This window comes from Piliocolobus tephrosceles, chromosome 6 (assembly GCF_002776525.5).
Source record: "Piliocolobus tephrosceles isolate RC106 chromosome 6, ASM277652v3, whole genome shotgun sequence".
NCBI classification, from domain to species: Eukaryota; Metazoa; Chordata; class Mammalia; order Primates; family Cercopithecidae; genus Piliocolobus; species Piliocolobus tephrosceles.
This window is the reverse complement of record NC_045439.1, coordinates 73,180,035-73,196,079: the sequence shown is the minus strand read 5'-3', so window position 1 is coordinate 73,196,079 and position 16,045 is coordinate 73,180,035. Positions and strand designations below refer to the sequence as shown.

At 33.2% G+C, this 16,045-nt stretch overlaps 1 protein-coding gene across 2 annotated transcripts in view; it reads left to right on the top strand.

The window, feature by feature from the left end:
• UNC13C (unc-13 homolog C) overlaps positions 1 to 16,045 on the top strand; it is a 584,413-nt gene that overhangs the window by 421,214 nt on the left and 147,154 nt on the right. For both annotated transcript variants that reach the window (XM_026447030.2, XM_026447029.1), the window contains exon 17: positions 8,052 to 8,185. In XM_026447030.2, the coding sequence (XP_026302815.1) occupies positions 8,052 to 8,185 (134 nt within the window). The remainder of the gene's footprint in view (positions 1 to 8,051; positions 8,186 to 16,045) is intronic.

Genomic DNA, 16,045 nt, shown 5'->3' with positions numbered 1-16,045 from the left:
AGGAAAAGGGAACTATTACACACTGTTGGTGAGAGTATAAATTAGTACAACTACTATGGGAAACAGAATTACCATAGAATATAGCAACCCCACTCCTGGGAAATATGTACTCATGTGTTTATTGCAGCATTATTCACAAAGCATAGTGGAAATATATGGAATCAACCTAAGTGCCCACGGTGAAAGATGGCCATTTTCACCACTTCCATTCAACGTGGTACTGGAAGCCCTTCAGTACTATGGAAAGATATGAAATAAACCTAAGTCTTATCAAGGAACAACCGATAAAGAAAATATGGTATATATTCATAATAGAATACGACTTGACCATAAAAATAATGAAATCATGTCATTTGCAATCACGTGGGTGGAACTGGAGAGGTCATGACATTAAGTACAATAAGCCAGGCACAGAAAGACAAATACCATATATTCTCATTTATACGTGGGAGCTAATAAACTTGATATCATGGAAATAGAGAATAGAATGATAGATACCAGAGACTGGGAAGGGTGGTTTGTGGCAAGGGTTGGAGGGGAGCAGGATGAAGAGGGGTTGGTTATGGATATAAAAATATAGTTAGATACAAGAAATAAGTTATAATGTTTGAGAGCAGACTAGGGTTACTATACTTAGCAACAATATTACACACATTTCAAAGTAACTGGAGGACAGGACTTGAAATGATATCAACAAATAAAAATCATAATCACTCAAGGTAATGAATACCCCAAATATGCTGGCTTAATCATTATATGTTCTATGCATGCAATGAACACTCACATGTACCCCACAAATTTATAAATTATTATATATCAATAAAAGGAGAAAAAAAGAATGCTCTAAAACTGGGGGAAAATCAAATGGAAATTAACTTACAGCTAGACCTTGATTGTGCCTATAATTCTCAAACTACGAATGAGTGCTCAGGAGTTGTGACATTTGAGAACTCACGAAGTGCAAAGGCATTTAACACAGGTATCAATCATTTTGTTCTCTGAAAACTTTTCTTCCCATTCAAGATATATAACACAAAATAAAAATTAGCTCCGTATTATTAATGTGAGGTGATGGTTGCTATCTGTGTCTATAAACTTGACCAGGTCTTGGAATTGAGGCTAAAGAGAAAAAAACCAAGGCTACTAACTTGTGTTATTTTCAGTTCAGAGGATGTGGGAATTAAGATAACCCTCAGTTTATTTATCTCTAAAATGATTATAATGGTATTTGACTTTAATATTTATTTGGAAATAAATGAAGAATATCCAAGTGAGAATAGACAGTTTATTTATTCAGACATTGCTGCAGCAATAAAGTCAGCTACCATCACTAGCACTTGGCAGAGATTCAAAGTCAGGCAGGGAAGTGGAAAAGCCTTATAATAAAAAACATGGAAGGCCTCAGGTCTGATGTGTTTGGAGCATGTTAGCATGGGAAAGCTAGGAGTCAGTTAAATGGAAGTGACACATCCTGTGTGATTTGTTTAGGGAGTATATTTGGCTTTCTCTTGTTGGTTCTCAGTTAAAAATTAGGGCAAAATATAAGGAAGCTAGCAGTCATTGACCAAATCCTTACTATTCCAGGTCAGTTGCTGCAAAGGTTGTGGTTTGGCCTCCTGGACTTGTTGATGCAGAGATTGTGGGCCAGAATTCTATCAGATATAGTCTAGACATTATTCATTTGTATGTTCAGTCTTCATGGCTAACAGTTTTTTTTTTTAATGAGAATTGAATTGAAATGAGTTGAAAAGATGCCTGTTGCTGTTTTTGGAAGTAGTGGAGGTAGCATTAGGCAGTAAGGTGAAGGCAGCAGTGTCTGGAAGAGAGAATTAAGGCATGTGGCTCCAATGATGTCAGGAATGTCTCAGTAGGTTACCTTGAGCTAGGGGAAGAGCACTTGGAGAAATTCTCTTTCTCAATCCTGTCTAAATGTACAGTAGAAAAATTGCTCTCCATTTTCCTAGCTTATAAACTGTCCACATTGCTCTTCACAAGGATCCTTGATCCCCTGGGTATCTGAAACTTTAGGCTCTACTTCTAAACTGCTGCAGGTGAACCCCAATATTGGGACCCAGCCAAGAAGTGTTCTTGGCATCATGCAGGAAAGAATTCAAAAATGAGCCAACAGAGTAAAGAGAAAGCAAAGCAAGTTTATTAACGCAACAGAGTACAGGAAAATGGCTGCTCCATGACAAAGCAGGGCTACCCCACAGGCAAAATAACACTTGTGGATCTAGCACCAGTTAGCTAGATTTGTAGCTACTCCTTAATTATATGGTAAATAATTTTCTAGAAAAGGGATGTGGAGTTCCTGGAACTGAGGGTTTCTCTCCTTTAAACCATATAAGATAACTTCCGGGCATTTGTAAACTGTCATGGTGCTACTGGGAGTGTCCTTTAGCATGCTAACGCATTATGGTTAGTGTATAATTAACAATGAGGGCAACTAGAGATTGCTTTCATCCCCATTTTGATTTTAGCTGGTTTCTTTACTACATCATGTTTTGATCAGATTCTGTTTTCATCAGTGGGATCATAACCCCACCGATTTGGAGAACAAGTCCTGCTGATCTCCTCCCTCAAAACTAATGAGAGAGGGCCCATTTTTCTAACCTATGAACTTCTATAGCTAACATTTCCTTATCTCAGAATTATGAATAGGTTAACAATCAATTTGTGATCAGAAGAAGTTGCAAACACATCATATGAGAGCTATCTAGTTAATGATTTAATATTATTTTATCTTGCTACATATTTATGACATTTTAAAGCTTACCTCTTGTAAAATATTCAGAGTTACATCTATCTCATTTTCTTTTTTTGTTTCTTTGTATCTACCCTGTCCTGATTATTCAAATTCTTGGCATCAGCAAACCTTGTTGCTAAGACTTTTAATCATTGCTTAGCTGCCTTGACTATAGGTACCTTGCTATGCACGTTGCAAAAGTCACCTTCTTATACACACACACACACGAGCACACACATTCTTTAAGTTCTGTCCAGAAATACCACAGTCCCTTTGGCCTCTCCTAGACCTCCTCATTTCTGGAGTCTTTCACCTAATCTCCATTCTTGATTCCCTTTCCCATGAGCTGAATGACTAAACACAAATATCCTACTGACCTCAATTTCCTGTCCTTCTGCCTTTTTCACTCCTTGTTTCCTCTAGATCTGTTTCTTCACCTTCCCTTCCTTCTTTTCCTTCCTTCCTCCAGACCAAAATATATATTTGTTCTAGCACTTCAGTAATTCTCATCAAATATTTAAATCTCATTCTCTTTTCCTGTTTCTATTGTATACCCCAGAAGCACATCCAACATTCTGGGTTTTAGGCTTCTACATTCAATACTGGAGAAAACTCCTAATGGTCCAGCATAGTGTCACTACAAGTTCAGAGAGCCACCCCACACTGCTTGGCAATGCCACTAGGGGTCCAACTCAAGGCTGTCTCTCATGACTCACAGGTGCAATTTCAGACTTTTACTACTCCTCTGGTACACTGTGCACCACTTCTTCTCTCAAGAAGGAAATTCCTAGCTAACTTTTCTCACCACCAACAAGGTTATCTGCAAGATTTTTTTATTATCTTACTCAGAGCAAGTCACATTCTTATTTGTGCTTGAAGCTAATTATTCCACATAGACTCTGGGTCTCATTCTCTTCTGTTTCAACAGGGGCCTCTCTCCTTTACCTATGTCTCTTAAAAATTTTGTTCTTATTGCTTTTCAGACTTTTCCTCTAAAGTTTTGTCTGTGGTCACATATTTATCTCTCTCTTTTTGAGCAATTTTATTTATTCAATAATTTCAGCTGCCACATATATACTGGAATTTTTTAAATCTACATCAACAGGTTTCAGAATGCCTTTGAAACTTCAGACAGGTCTACCTAATTATCTTCTAGATTCCTCCTTTTCTCTTTTCCTTCTTACCCATTAGTCAATAAGTTCCAACAATTTTACTTATTAACTCTTTAAGTTAATAAGTAAACTGCCAAATCATTTAGAACACAAATGTAACCAAATACTCCTATGTTTAAAATCTTTTAATGGTCCTTATCATATTTGGTTTAAATGCAAACTCCTTGACATAACACACAAAACTTTTCATGATTTGACCCCTGCATTTATCTCTGTCGTCGTCTTTTATTTCCCAAAGTGTGTTCAGAAAAACACTCTGTGAAAAGTCTGTCACGATGAGGTGGGGGAACAGGAAGGGAATGGAGGGCTTTACCAAGTTCAAATCCATTTGAGAAACTAATACTTTAGTATTACCCCTTAGAGAAGTGGTTCTCAAGTTGGTTCCTGGAGCAGAAGCACCAGAATTACTTGAAACGTCATTCTCAATACACATTTTCAAGCTTTACCCTAGATCTAATGAATCAGGAATGATGGGTCCCAGGACCTAGCAACCTGTCTGTGTTTGTGAGCTTTCCCAGCGATGTTGATATACACTAAAGTTGGAGAACCACAATCTTAGAGAATCACCATGCATCGTAGCATATTAAAGGCTTCAGGAAATCTGAAAATAACGTATTTAACTTTGTTTAAGCAAAAATTTTTAAGTTGGTTGAGTTCTGGCCCTTGTATGTGTAAGTACGCGATACTAACATAGAGTAGAAGAAACGTTAGAGAAGCACACTTCATCCAAAGCTGTTATAGCCCATTTTACTAGTAATTATTCAAATATAGTAGGCAGCTGTCATGTGTTTTTGTGTTTACATAGCCTGTCTTTGCATTTTTCTTTACTTTCTTTCTTTTTTTTTTTTTTTCTGTGATGGAATCTTGCTCTGTTGTCCGGTCTGGAGTGCAGTGGCACTCTCCTGGCTCACTGCAACCGCCACCTCTCAGGTTCAAGCAATTCTCCTGCCTCAGCCTCCCAGGTAGCCGGGACTACAGGCACGTGCCACCATGCCCAGCTAGTTTCTGCATTTTTAGCAGAGATGGAGTTTCCCTATGTTGGCTAGGCTGGTCTCCAGCTCCTGACTTCAGGTGATCCACCCACCTCAGCCTCCCAAAGTGCTGGGATTACAAGCGTGAGCCACTGCGCCCGGCCCGTCTTTGCATTTTTCTACCAAATGTCTCCTCCCAACCCTAGTCTTGTCAGCTCCTTAGAAGCAGCATTTCACAATTACATGTTTATTGAATGAATACATTGAATGCCACAGAAATATTTTATAACAGTTTTTAAAGTATTGTATAAGTTCCACTAACTTGAAGATATCATTTGTTATTTCAATGCTTTCTTTTGCATTAATGGCTCTTTCTATATATTGATCTCTTCTTGATGGAATATATTTATATTTTCTTATCTGATATCATGAAAGTGTAATATACATCCCATCAGCTTGTCTGTAAAAGCTTTTCTGTATATGCTTTTCTGTAATGAAATATCCTTTGTAAACATGACCATTGGAACTTTCTTCAGATAATCCTATAACCTGGCAACTTTCCACTTTCAGGAATTACCTCCCCATTATACACTTACAGAGTTTCTTTAAAGTCTGTTTCTTCAATAATCTATTAACAAAATAATTTTAGTCACTATTATAATAATCACTATAATTATGATTGATTTACTAGGTCATATTTTAATGAATATATTTTTATTTATTATTAAATGATTTATGATTACCATATTTTCTTGATATAACAAATTGTTATTTCATAACATTATTCATAGTAATGTTTCAGTCAGTATGAATACACTTATTATAAGTTTTTCTTAATTTCTACTATCATAACTTTAATTTTCCCAATCATAAGGTTAAATGCCCTATTCGATTTCTAGGGTATATTAAAAAGTTTTACATAGATAAACTTAATTCTTAAGAAATTTATAATACATCAGATTAGACCTTATCCCTTAAGCATGCAGTCTCTTACAATGTGCTATTAAAGTAGGGTAAGCCTGGTTTATGATAGTATTGTGTGCTATGTAAAAACTTAATGATTCAACATCAAATTTAATTTATTCTAATGCAACAAACATAGCATGATGTGAAAAATAGCATCATCAGTAATCTTCTGGTGTCATAGAAAAGAGTGATGGAAGTACAATTTGCGACAGGTAAGGGATTTGGGAATGAATGCATATTGCAACTACTTCTGTCTCTCCTCTTTTCCATGTCACTCTTAGCAAAATGATGAGAAGTGACTGTGACGTTACACATATCACGTATAATAATTTTATTTCATTTAATCACATTACTTAAAACCTGTAAGACATATAGTTTGGCTATGTACATATGATAATTAATGATACTGTTCTAATACCAAATTTCTCCCCACTGTGGCCATTGGAAGTAGTTTCATTTATAACCTTCACAACTCACCAGGTTATCTGGATTTCTAAATCCTTTAGAAATCTATTGAGCTTAATATAATGCGCAAATAATTACATTATTGTGGTGATAACAAAATCCTGTTCACAAAATAAAAATAAATTTTAATAAAAGTTCTAACTTTTTAAAAGGCAGCAAAGCTTGATATTTGTAAGCCTGCATTACTGCCCATTACTTCCTAAAGTTGATGACATAACCCAGGAATTGAAAGAGGAAGCTTGCCAAGAACTTTCAAGTTGTTTTTGGGGATCACATATACATACTTCTTAAGATCTTTTGGATACTGCTTATAATTCATTCTTGACATTTGAAGTATTTTATGTCAGCCACTAATTTTTTTACCATTTTAATTTAGTTCTGCAAGTTTTAACATCTACTGCATTTCAAACATAAATGTAAATCAATGGCTCTTGGATGTACCCTAGGGAAATATATGCTCTTAAAAGTACATTATAGTCTAAGAAGAGAGGTCTCTAGTACTAAGTGAGTTCACTATAGGGCTGTCTTTTAAGTTAAGTGAGAATAATAATTAAATGACAACTCAACAGAATATGGTTACATATCATGATTTGCACTGGAAAATATGCATATACAACCATTCAGCTGAGACGGTGGCTGACCTGGTCACAGCAGAAGACATGGCAATTGGATATGGCAATAGTTTGGGCCAAATAAAATCTAATACTCATTTTACACCAGAGTCTTTGAGTTTCTGGAGCCATAAGTTGATGTTCAAATATCCTGCGCCTATAAGCTTGTAAAGGATTTAGCAAAAATTTCCATACGCTTAAGTGAAAATTTATCTCTGCCTATTTTTTTAACCCAATTTTAACAAGTAAATGTAAAAGAAGTGCTCTAAAGGAACACCCACCAAAATAAATGACCAAATTAACTTATCTATATGATGTAAAGAATTGCATATGTTGAGTATGAAATTCATATCTGAAACATTCAAGATTGTTACTGTACTCTGTTAACCTCAAAGTTAATCTAGATCATCCTATGTCACATTCTACTTTCTAGAATGAGAGTTGAAGATTTTGAGGAGAGTGGTAAATTGAGAAAGATTCAAAGATGTTTTTAAAAAAGGAAAAAAGAGAAAAAGGCAAACACAAAATTTTGGTTATCTAGATACATTTGTGGGTAAGAAGAGAGAGTTTAAGTCATTAATGTTGCATAGGTATTGTGGGATTTAACAGTACTGAGTTTGCAACCAGGCAGCTGTCGGTTCTGCATATTTACTACGGATGTAACTTTGAGCAAAATATTTAGACAAGATAAATTTTATGCACACACACTTGCACACACACACAAACACACACCTTTGCACACACAAAATTCAATTTTCATCCTTGGAAGAAGCCACATTAAAGGAGTAATTTCTATAATAATAATTCTTAAGGTCAGAACTATAATCATCAGAGGGAGGAAAAACCTCCAATCCAGAACAACAATAACAATAAAAAAAGCAATGGAAGTTAAACCAAAATTTAAAAAGTGATTGGAAATACAAGCCTGGCCACTGTGAGTTTATTCTATGGGATGCCATTCAATGAAGAAAAGAAACCTGAATTTAACAGCTTTAACTCCTGTAATCTAAAAGTTCATTTCGATAATCATTTTTCTTTGATATTCTATTTGACAGTGACATCTAACTAAAGTCATCCCATTTAACGCTTTCTTTTGCATGTTGCGTGAATTTGTGAGCAGAGTAAGAAACAGGACATTCCTCGTGAAGATCAGGGACCAACCACCAAGAATTTGGATTTTTGGCCCCAACTTATTACACTGATGGTCACTATTATTGATGAGGATAAAACTGCCTACACACCTGTCCTGAATCAGTAAGTACAATGTTTTGGCAATGAATGGGTTTTATTCCACTGAAGTTAAAATAATGCATATTTTAAGTGCAACATACTCTGATGACAATAATAAACTTTTCCATAACTAAGCTATAGAAAGTGGTATTTTTCAACTTTTATCAGCAAATATCAATTAAATGATATTATACATTTTTAATTTGAGCTCCATGGAGTATGAATCTGTGGATATAGAGAAAAATATTTTCCAAGATTTGATTTTCATGTAATGTAAAACTTTTCCTCTGGATCCTTTCATAACTATACCATTGTCTCAAAAGAAAAAAAAGTGCACTCCCCCAAAACTAAAAATAATTTTGAAGAGCTAGTATTAAACATATTGCATTGTGGCTTTTTTTTTTTTGAGACGGAGTCTCGCTCTGTCGCCCAAGCTGGAGTGCAGTGACCGGATCTCAGCTCACTGCAAGCTCTGCCTCTGGGGTTCACGCCATTCTCCTGCCTCAGCCTCCCGAGTAGCTGGGACTACAGGCACCCACCACCTCGCCCGGCTAGTTTTTTGTACTTTTTAGTAGAGACGGGGTTTCACCATGGTAGCCAGGATGGTCTTGATCTCCTGACCTTGTGATCCGCCCGCCTCGGCCTCCCAAAGTGCTGGGATTACAGGCTTGAGCCACCGCTCCCAGCCGCATTGTGGCTTTTTAATAATAAACATTTGGCACAAAACCTGCTTTCAAAATAGCTATGCATATTGATTTAACAAATTTAATAAAATACTTAATAAAGCAAGTCAATTTTCACAAATTATAATCTAAAGTTCATGCCTCTAAGACAATATAGATGAATTAAAATTCATGACTGTTCTAGAAGAGACTGTAAAAATCCTCATTTTATCCAAATACCACTAGCTATGTGACCTTAGGCAAATTATCTAATTTCCTTGGGTCTCAGTTCCCTCCCAACTAAAATAAAGGTGTAATTATTAGATGATTTCCAAGATCCAATCCAACTTTAATATTGCATATTTAGATTTTGTTTTACACCTACATATTAAAGACCATAAAAGCAAATATAACATCAGACTACCAGCTAGGCACTTGCAATATGGTTAATGAAGAGGATTGTCTTGACAATATTAGTTAGACCTGAAATGTTATGGGTAGCAAAGATAGCAGAAATAGACAAACAGTAAAGTAGAACAGTGAAGTAGATTCAGACTTACTATGGATAAATGTGTTTGGTATTCTTATCCTCTATACTGGTCAAGACCATTAGGGTCATTGTTTATGTTGACTCCAATTAAAATTTCAATTAAAGAAGAAATACATTTAAGTATTTCAATCTTCATCCTTTTCTGCTTACTGTTCACCACCCATTTTCAACAGTCCCTCAATTCCTAATTGTGGAGAAAGTGGTCCTATTTTGGGTATACAATCATCATTACATTAAGTTTGCCCTTTCACTTTCTTCTCCCTTTTTCCCCAAACCTAATTCTTATATCCACCTTTTCTTCCTGAAGGCCTTAGCGTTTCAATCTCTGTACAGACTTTGCTCTTTTATTTTCTTCTGTTAGGACTAGAAGATCTTCTCTTAATCTCTAACATGTCATCATCCCATCACGGGTCCTGAGAAGTACTTCTCAGGTCTCTGACAACTTTGTGGAATAGCATTGTTTTCTTATTTACTCTTTGGACCTTTCTTGAGGACAGAGTAGATTTCTGACAGATTGGGAGACTGACAACTTGTTTCAAGACTGTGTCCTTGGACTGGGATAGGCCGTTTTATAAATGGATGCTGGATGAAAACAAACATCTGCTGAGAAACACAAATTCAGTTCTATGAAGAAACTTTGGCTTTAATAATCAAAGAAATTTCTTATGTTTACCAAGTATCTTCAATCAGGATATGACCAGTAAAATACATTATAACATCATGGAAGAAATTAAAATATCCATGATTTATTTTTAGTCATGTACCTCAAAATATATACAAAGATTTTAGTTGATTATATGTAACTGTAGTAAAGGAACTGGAATAAATAATATTTGTGGCAAAAATATATTTATAATTATGAACTAAATTAAGCCTACTAAGTTATAAAAATTAGCAATGACATATGAGGAGAGAATTGTTTTTGTTTTGGTTTTAATTTTGTTTTTAATGTCAGAGTTTAAGTCCACTTTTTTCCTTTGAAAACTTGTCCCTGAAAAAACTAAATGCCTTCCTCTATTTGGAATCCATTATTTATTATTGTGTTTGGTCAGATTTTAAGGATACTGTAAAGCTTTTTTTGCATACTGAAGATCATTCAATTTAATTTCTCACTTAATTTAATAAATGCTTTAAGTGAACTCATCTGGAGACTGAGATGGGGTCCTGGTGGCCAATGTTGCATTCCTATAATGTGGTGAGATTTTCATTTATATCTGTTTCTTTGTTTGAATACTGTATCGTCACATTTATGCTTCATTAATCATCTCCTTGGTTACTTAAACTAATGCAGGATTTCACAAAGTAAAAATTCCAGACCACTAGGGTAAGGATCACATGGACTACTAGTTGGATTTGCAGATCTTGAGCCCCATCCCAAATCTACGGATTTAGAAAACCTGAAATTGACACAGAAATCTGCAATATTAATAATCCCTGTTATTGTATCTTATGGTCACTAACAATGAAGGCCCAGATCAATATGTGAAGGACATGTTAAAAGTAGCTTGGGTTTTGTTTTAGAGGCAAAGGCAAATGAATTTAATGATTTTAAAACATAGGACATTTTAAAATATCTTTCAATGTAATGCATAATTATTGATTCAGATCATTTAGTGAAGTTCTTATTGTTATCATGAGTTTGAGAAATCATTGTAGGCTTTTGCTTATTCAAATTTGATAACAAGTTTACAGTAACAGTAGAATATAAGCATGAGGGAAAAGACTTCTATTTTGTTGACTAATGTATATTCAAGCATACATATTTGTTGAATGAATTAATAAATTAAAGTAAATTTATACATGTAGTCAGTATCTGTTCTGTCTGTTCCCATGTTGTTGATTTATTAGTGAAATACAGTATTTATTTGAATAATATTTTCTCAATTTTTAAAATTATAATGAATTTTAGATGTTTTAGAAATTTCAATATTTCATTAAAACTAAATAATATTAAGCAGAGTACTTTCAGATTTAGGTCTCAGTTTCTGTCTCTCTTTCTCTTTCTCTCTCTTTCTAACAGGTTTATTGAGGTATAATTGAATATAATAAAATTTCATGTACTTAAATAGTATAATTTGAATAGTTCTGGCATATGTATTTAACCACAAAATTATCACTATTTTCAAAATAATGAAGATAGCCATTACCCCAATAGTTCATCCACTTTTATAATTCATCTACTCCTCCACCATCCCCAGGCAACCCCTTATCTGCTTTCTAGTACTATGAATTAGTTTGGAAATGTTATCATTATGTGTAAATGTATTCATAGATTCTCTCCATTCTTTTGTCCAGCTGCTTTTATTCATTACAACTATTTTGAGATTCACCCATGTTATTGTATGTTTCTTTTTATTTTTGAGTAGTATTCCCTTGTACATATGTACCACAATATGTTTATTCATTCATCTGTTAAAATTTGTATTTTTTCAAGATTAGGTTGCTATAAATATTTGTTTACAGGTCTTTCTATAGACATACTCTTTTATTTCTCTTGAGTTATGTGGTAAGTATGTATTTAATATTAAAACTGCCAAACTGCTTTCCAAAGTGGCTGTACTATACCAACAATTGGTTTGATAAATCTTTTAGTTTTACCTATCCTAATAGGCATATATGATCTAACTATGATTTTGATTTGCACTTTCTGAATCCTAGTGATGCTGACCGTATTTTTATCTGCATATTTGAAATTCATATATCTTCTTTAGTGAAATTTCTGTTAAAATCATTTTCTCATTTCCAAATTAGGATGTTTATCTTATTATTGTTGAGTTGTAAAGGTCTATACTAGATAAAGCCCTGTCATCAGAAATAAATGTTGCAATATATGCTTCTAGTTTGTAACTTTCTTTTCCATTATCTTACTAGTGCCTTCTGAAGAACATAGTTTTTGCACATTTTTTAAATTTTGATGGAATAGTCCAATTTTTTTATCGGTTTCTTTTATAGTTTAAGCTTTTAAAAATTTATATTTTAGAAATCCTTGAAATCTGCAGGCATGTTTGCAACACCATAGTTTTCTTCTAGACATCTTACATTTAAGTCTATAATTCATTTCAAGCTAATTTTTACTTGTTAACTGGTGTGATAATCAAGTTTAACTTTCTTTGGGATCATTTTCATATAGTTATCTATTTTTTATCTCTACTTGTTGAAAATTATTCTTTCCTCATTGAATTGCTTTGGCACCTTGGTGAAAACTCAATTGACTATATATGTAAGAGGTTAATTCTGAAGTTATTTGTATTCTGTTCCGTTGATCTGTATATCCGTAATTACACCAGTACTGCACATCTTCGTGACTATCATTTTCTAACATATCTTGAAATATTATAGTAAAATTTATTCAACTTTATTTATATTTTTGAAAATTGTTTGGCTCTTCTAGCTCCTTTGCAATTCCATTTAAATTTGTATCAGTTCATCAATTTCTACAAGAAAAATGTCTGCTGGACTTTTGATTGATATTGCATTAAATGTATAAATCTATTGGGGAGAAATGAAAATAGCAATATAGAATTTTATAATCCATGAACATGGTATGTACATGCATTAAGGTCTTATTTAATTTTTTACTTTAGTGAAAATGTGTTGCATATTCTTTGTTAATTGGTTTCTAAGTATTTTTATTACTATCTTAAATGGTATTTTTAATTCCAATTTCCCATTCTTTGTTAGTAGTACATAGATACACAAATATATATCTTCAGCCTTCCTAAATTTACTTTTTTGTAGGTTCCTTATGATTATTTAAATACATCATATTCTTGTCTAAAATAAAGATGGTTTTACTTATATCTTTCCAATTTGGATGCATTTTATTATTTTTCTTGCCTTATTGCTCTAGCTAAAATCTTCAGGACAATGTTGACTAAAATTAGTGAAGAGCAGACATTCTTGCCTTATTCCTAATCTCACAGGGAAAGCATACAGACTTTTACCATTGAATATCATGTTAACTAAATGTTTTTCATGAATAATTCTTTATCAAGTTGAGGAAGTTCTGTTCCATCCTTATTATTCTGAAAGTTTATCATGAAAAGGTGTTGAATTTTGTCAAATATCTTCTCTGCTCATAATAGGGTAATCACACAATTTTGCTTTTCAACCATCAGTATGGTGAATTATACTAAGGAATGTTTAACTTTAAACCAACCTTGCATTCCTGGATCAATCTCCACATATAAGATTGATGTATAATCTTTCCTATATATTATTATATTTGATTCATAAAATTTTGTTAAGTATTTTTGCATTTGTGTTTAGGAGGATATTGCCCTATGGTTTTATTTTCTTACAGTGTCTTTATCTGATTTTTATATCAATGTAATGATGGCTTTATAGAATGAGTTAGACAGTATTTCCTCCAGTATGATTTGCCAAAAGAGTTTTTATAAAATTTGACATTTTCTTTTCTGAGTTTTTGATAGAACTTACTAGAAAAATCATCTGGGCTTGGAGTTTTATTGTAGGAGGTTTTTAAACTAAAAATGCTAATTCTTCATTAGATATAGGGCTGTTTAGTTTACCTATTTGTTCAGTTTAGATTTTTGTAGTTTGTATATTCAAGAAAATTTTCCATTTAATCTAAGTAGTGAAATTTCTCCATCATGTAGTCGTTTATGCCAGTCTATTATTATCCTTTTTATGTCTGTTAAATCTGAACTGATTTTTCCTATCTCTCATCCTTAATATTTATATTTTGTGTCTTCTCTCTTTTGTTCTGTCCAACTGGCTGAACATTTATAAATTTTACTGGTCTTATAAAACAGCTTTTGATTTTATTCAGTGTTTTGTTTTCTGTTTTAAATTAATTTTTTTCTCATTATTTTATTATTGTCTTTCTTCTGTTAGTGAAGCTAAATGTTAAATGGCTATCGCAGTAATCCAGTGAGAAGATATGAAAGCCTTGTGTAAGATGGTGGAGAGTTAAGGTCAGATTTGTGACATAAATCAAAAGATCTTTATGACTAAATGCATTGAGTAGAGTGTTAAGGAAGCAGAGACAATGGAAATGTTATATTTATAGGGGCATCCTTATTGGAGATAAGAAATACAGGAGGAAGTATCAATTTAAAGAAGTTCACAGTGACTTATATTTTGATATACAGAGATTTGGTTATCTGTGTGACTTTCAAGCATTATATGCAACAGAGAGTTGTATACATATATATGGAAATCCTTTAGATTGATATCAATTAAATACATAATTTAGAGAAGTTTAGCTATATATGCCTAAAAGGAAGAAATCTTAATTATTTCTAAATATTCAGAAAATTTTACTCATTTTCCTAAAACTATTGTGACTTCATATTACTTTGTTTTTGTTATGCATACCAAAACATAAGCAGAAATATGTTTCATCCATTCTGTTATCTCATTTGTTTGCATGCATTGTACTATAATATGTAGTTTCTTTTAGTTTTCTCCAAAAGTATACATACAGTGAAGTCTCAACTCATTTTCTGTCTTCACTAAGTGTAGATAGCAGAAAGTATCTCAATGTATTGAGTAGAAAATGGACCAATTTTGAAAGATTGTCTTTTCCATTTACAAGGATAAAATGTGCTTATTTTTCCCCTATCAGGGTTATGTGATGAGCCAGAACATTAGTTTCAAATTGGATGTTTTTAAAGATAGTGTATTTTATTTGCTGAATTGAGGAAGTTTAGGTTTAAGTTACTTTGATTAGGATTTGTCTTTGTTCTTTCTGTTTTGGAAATAATGTTGTTCAGAGTATTAAAGTTATTGATCTGTTTGCTTACCCTATGGGTTCCCTAAATTACTTTTATATTTAAGAAATTGTTTTGAAAGTATTAATCATACAGTAAAGTACAGAGACTATGCAGTAGAGTTCTGTATAGCCATCATTCTAATTCAACAATTATCAAAACTTTGTGATATTTTCTTCATCTGTACTCTTGAGTTTTCACTTTCTTTTTCTTTTGGCTGAATTATCTTAAATAAACTTCAGATATCCTACCATTTCATCCCTTCTTAGTTCGGCATTTATCCCTAAAAATCATGGCTTTCTTTTGTACAGCACAACTAATAACATTAACAGTAATTGCCTGGTATTGTGTAATCCCTATTCCATAATCAATGCTTCTGATTTTCTTTAAAGAAGTTATTTTTTTACATTGTTTTGTTTCAATCAGGATCCAAATAAGGTATAAACATTACATATGGTTATTATGTGTTACAAGTCTCTTTCATAGTAGTTAAGTCCCCCCTCCCTTTTATTTTATTTATACCATTGACTTCTGAAAGAAGCTATGTTCACTATCCTTTAGAATATGCCACTTTCTGGGTTATTCCATTTGCCTCCTTGTGCTGCTAATTAACTTGTTCCTTCATAGTTAATACTCTCCATAGCTGCATATTTCAGATTCATTTTTTTAAGAACACTTCACAAGTGACTGTGTGTACTTCATACTATGTCACATCAGGTAGGACATTATCTGGTTATTCCCTTGTAGTGATGTTAACAGTGATTAGTGCTGCTAGCCTTATTTCTTGGTTGAAAATGTCTTCATCACCGTTTCCTCTAATGGTTTCATTTATTTATGATCACTTCAGAATTTGCTATTCCATTAGGGATGACAAAATGGTGGTTTTATAAGGTTAGCATTTCTTCAACATTTATTCGTTAGAATTTTTTACAAAGAA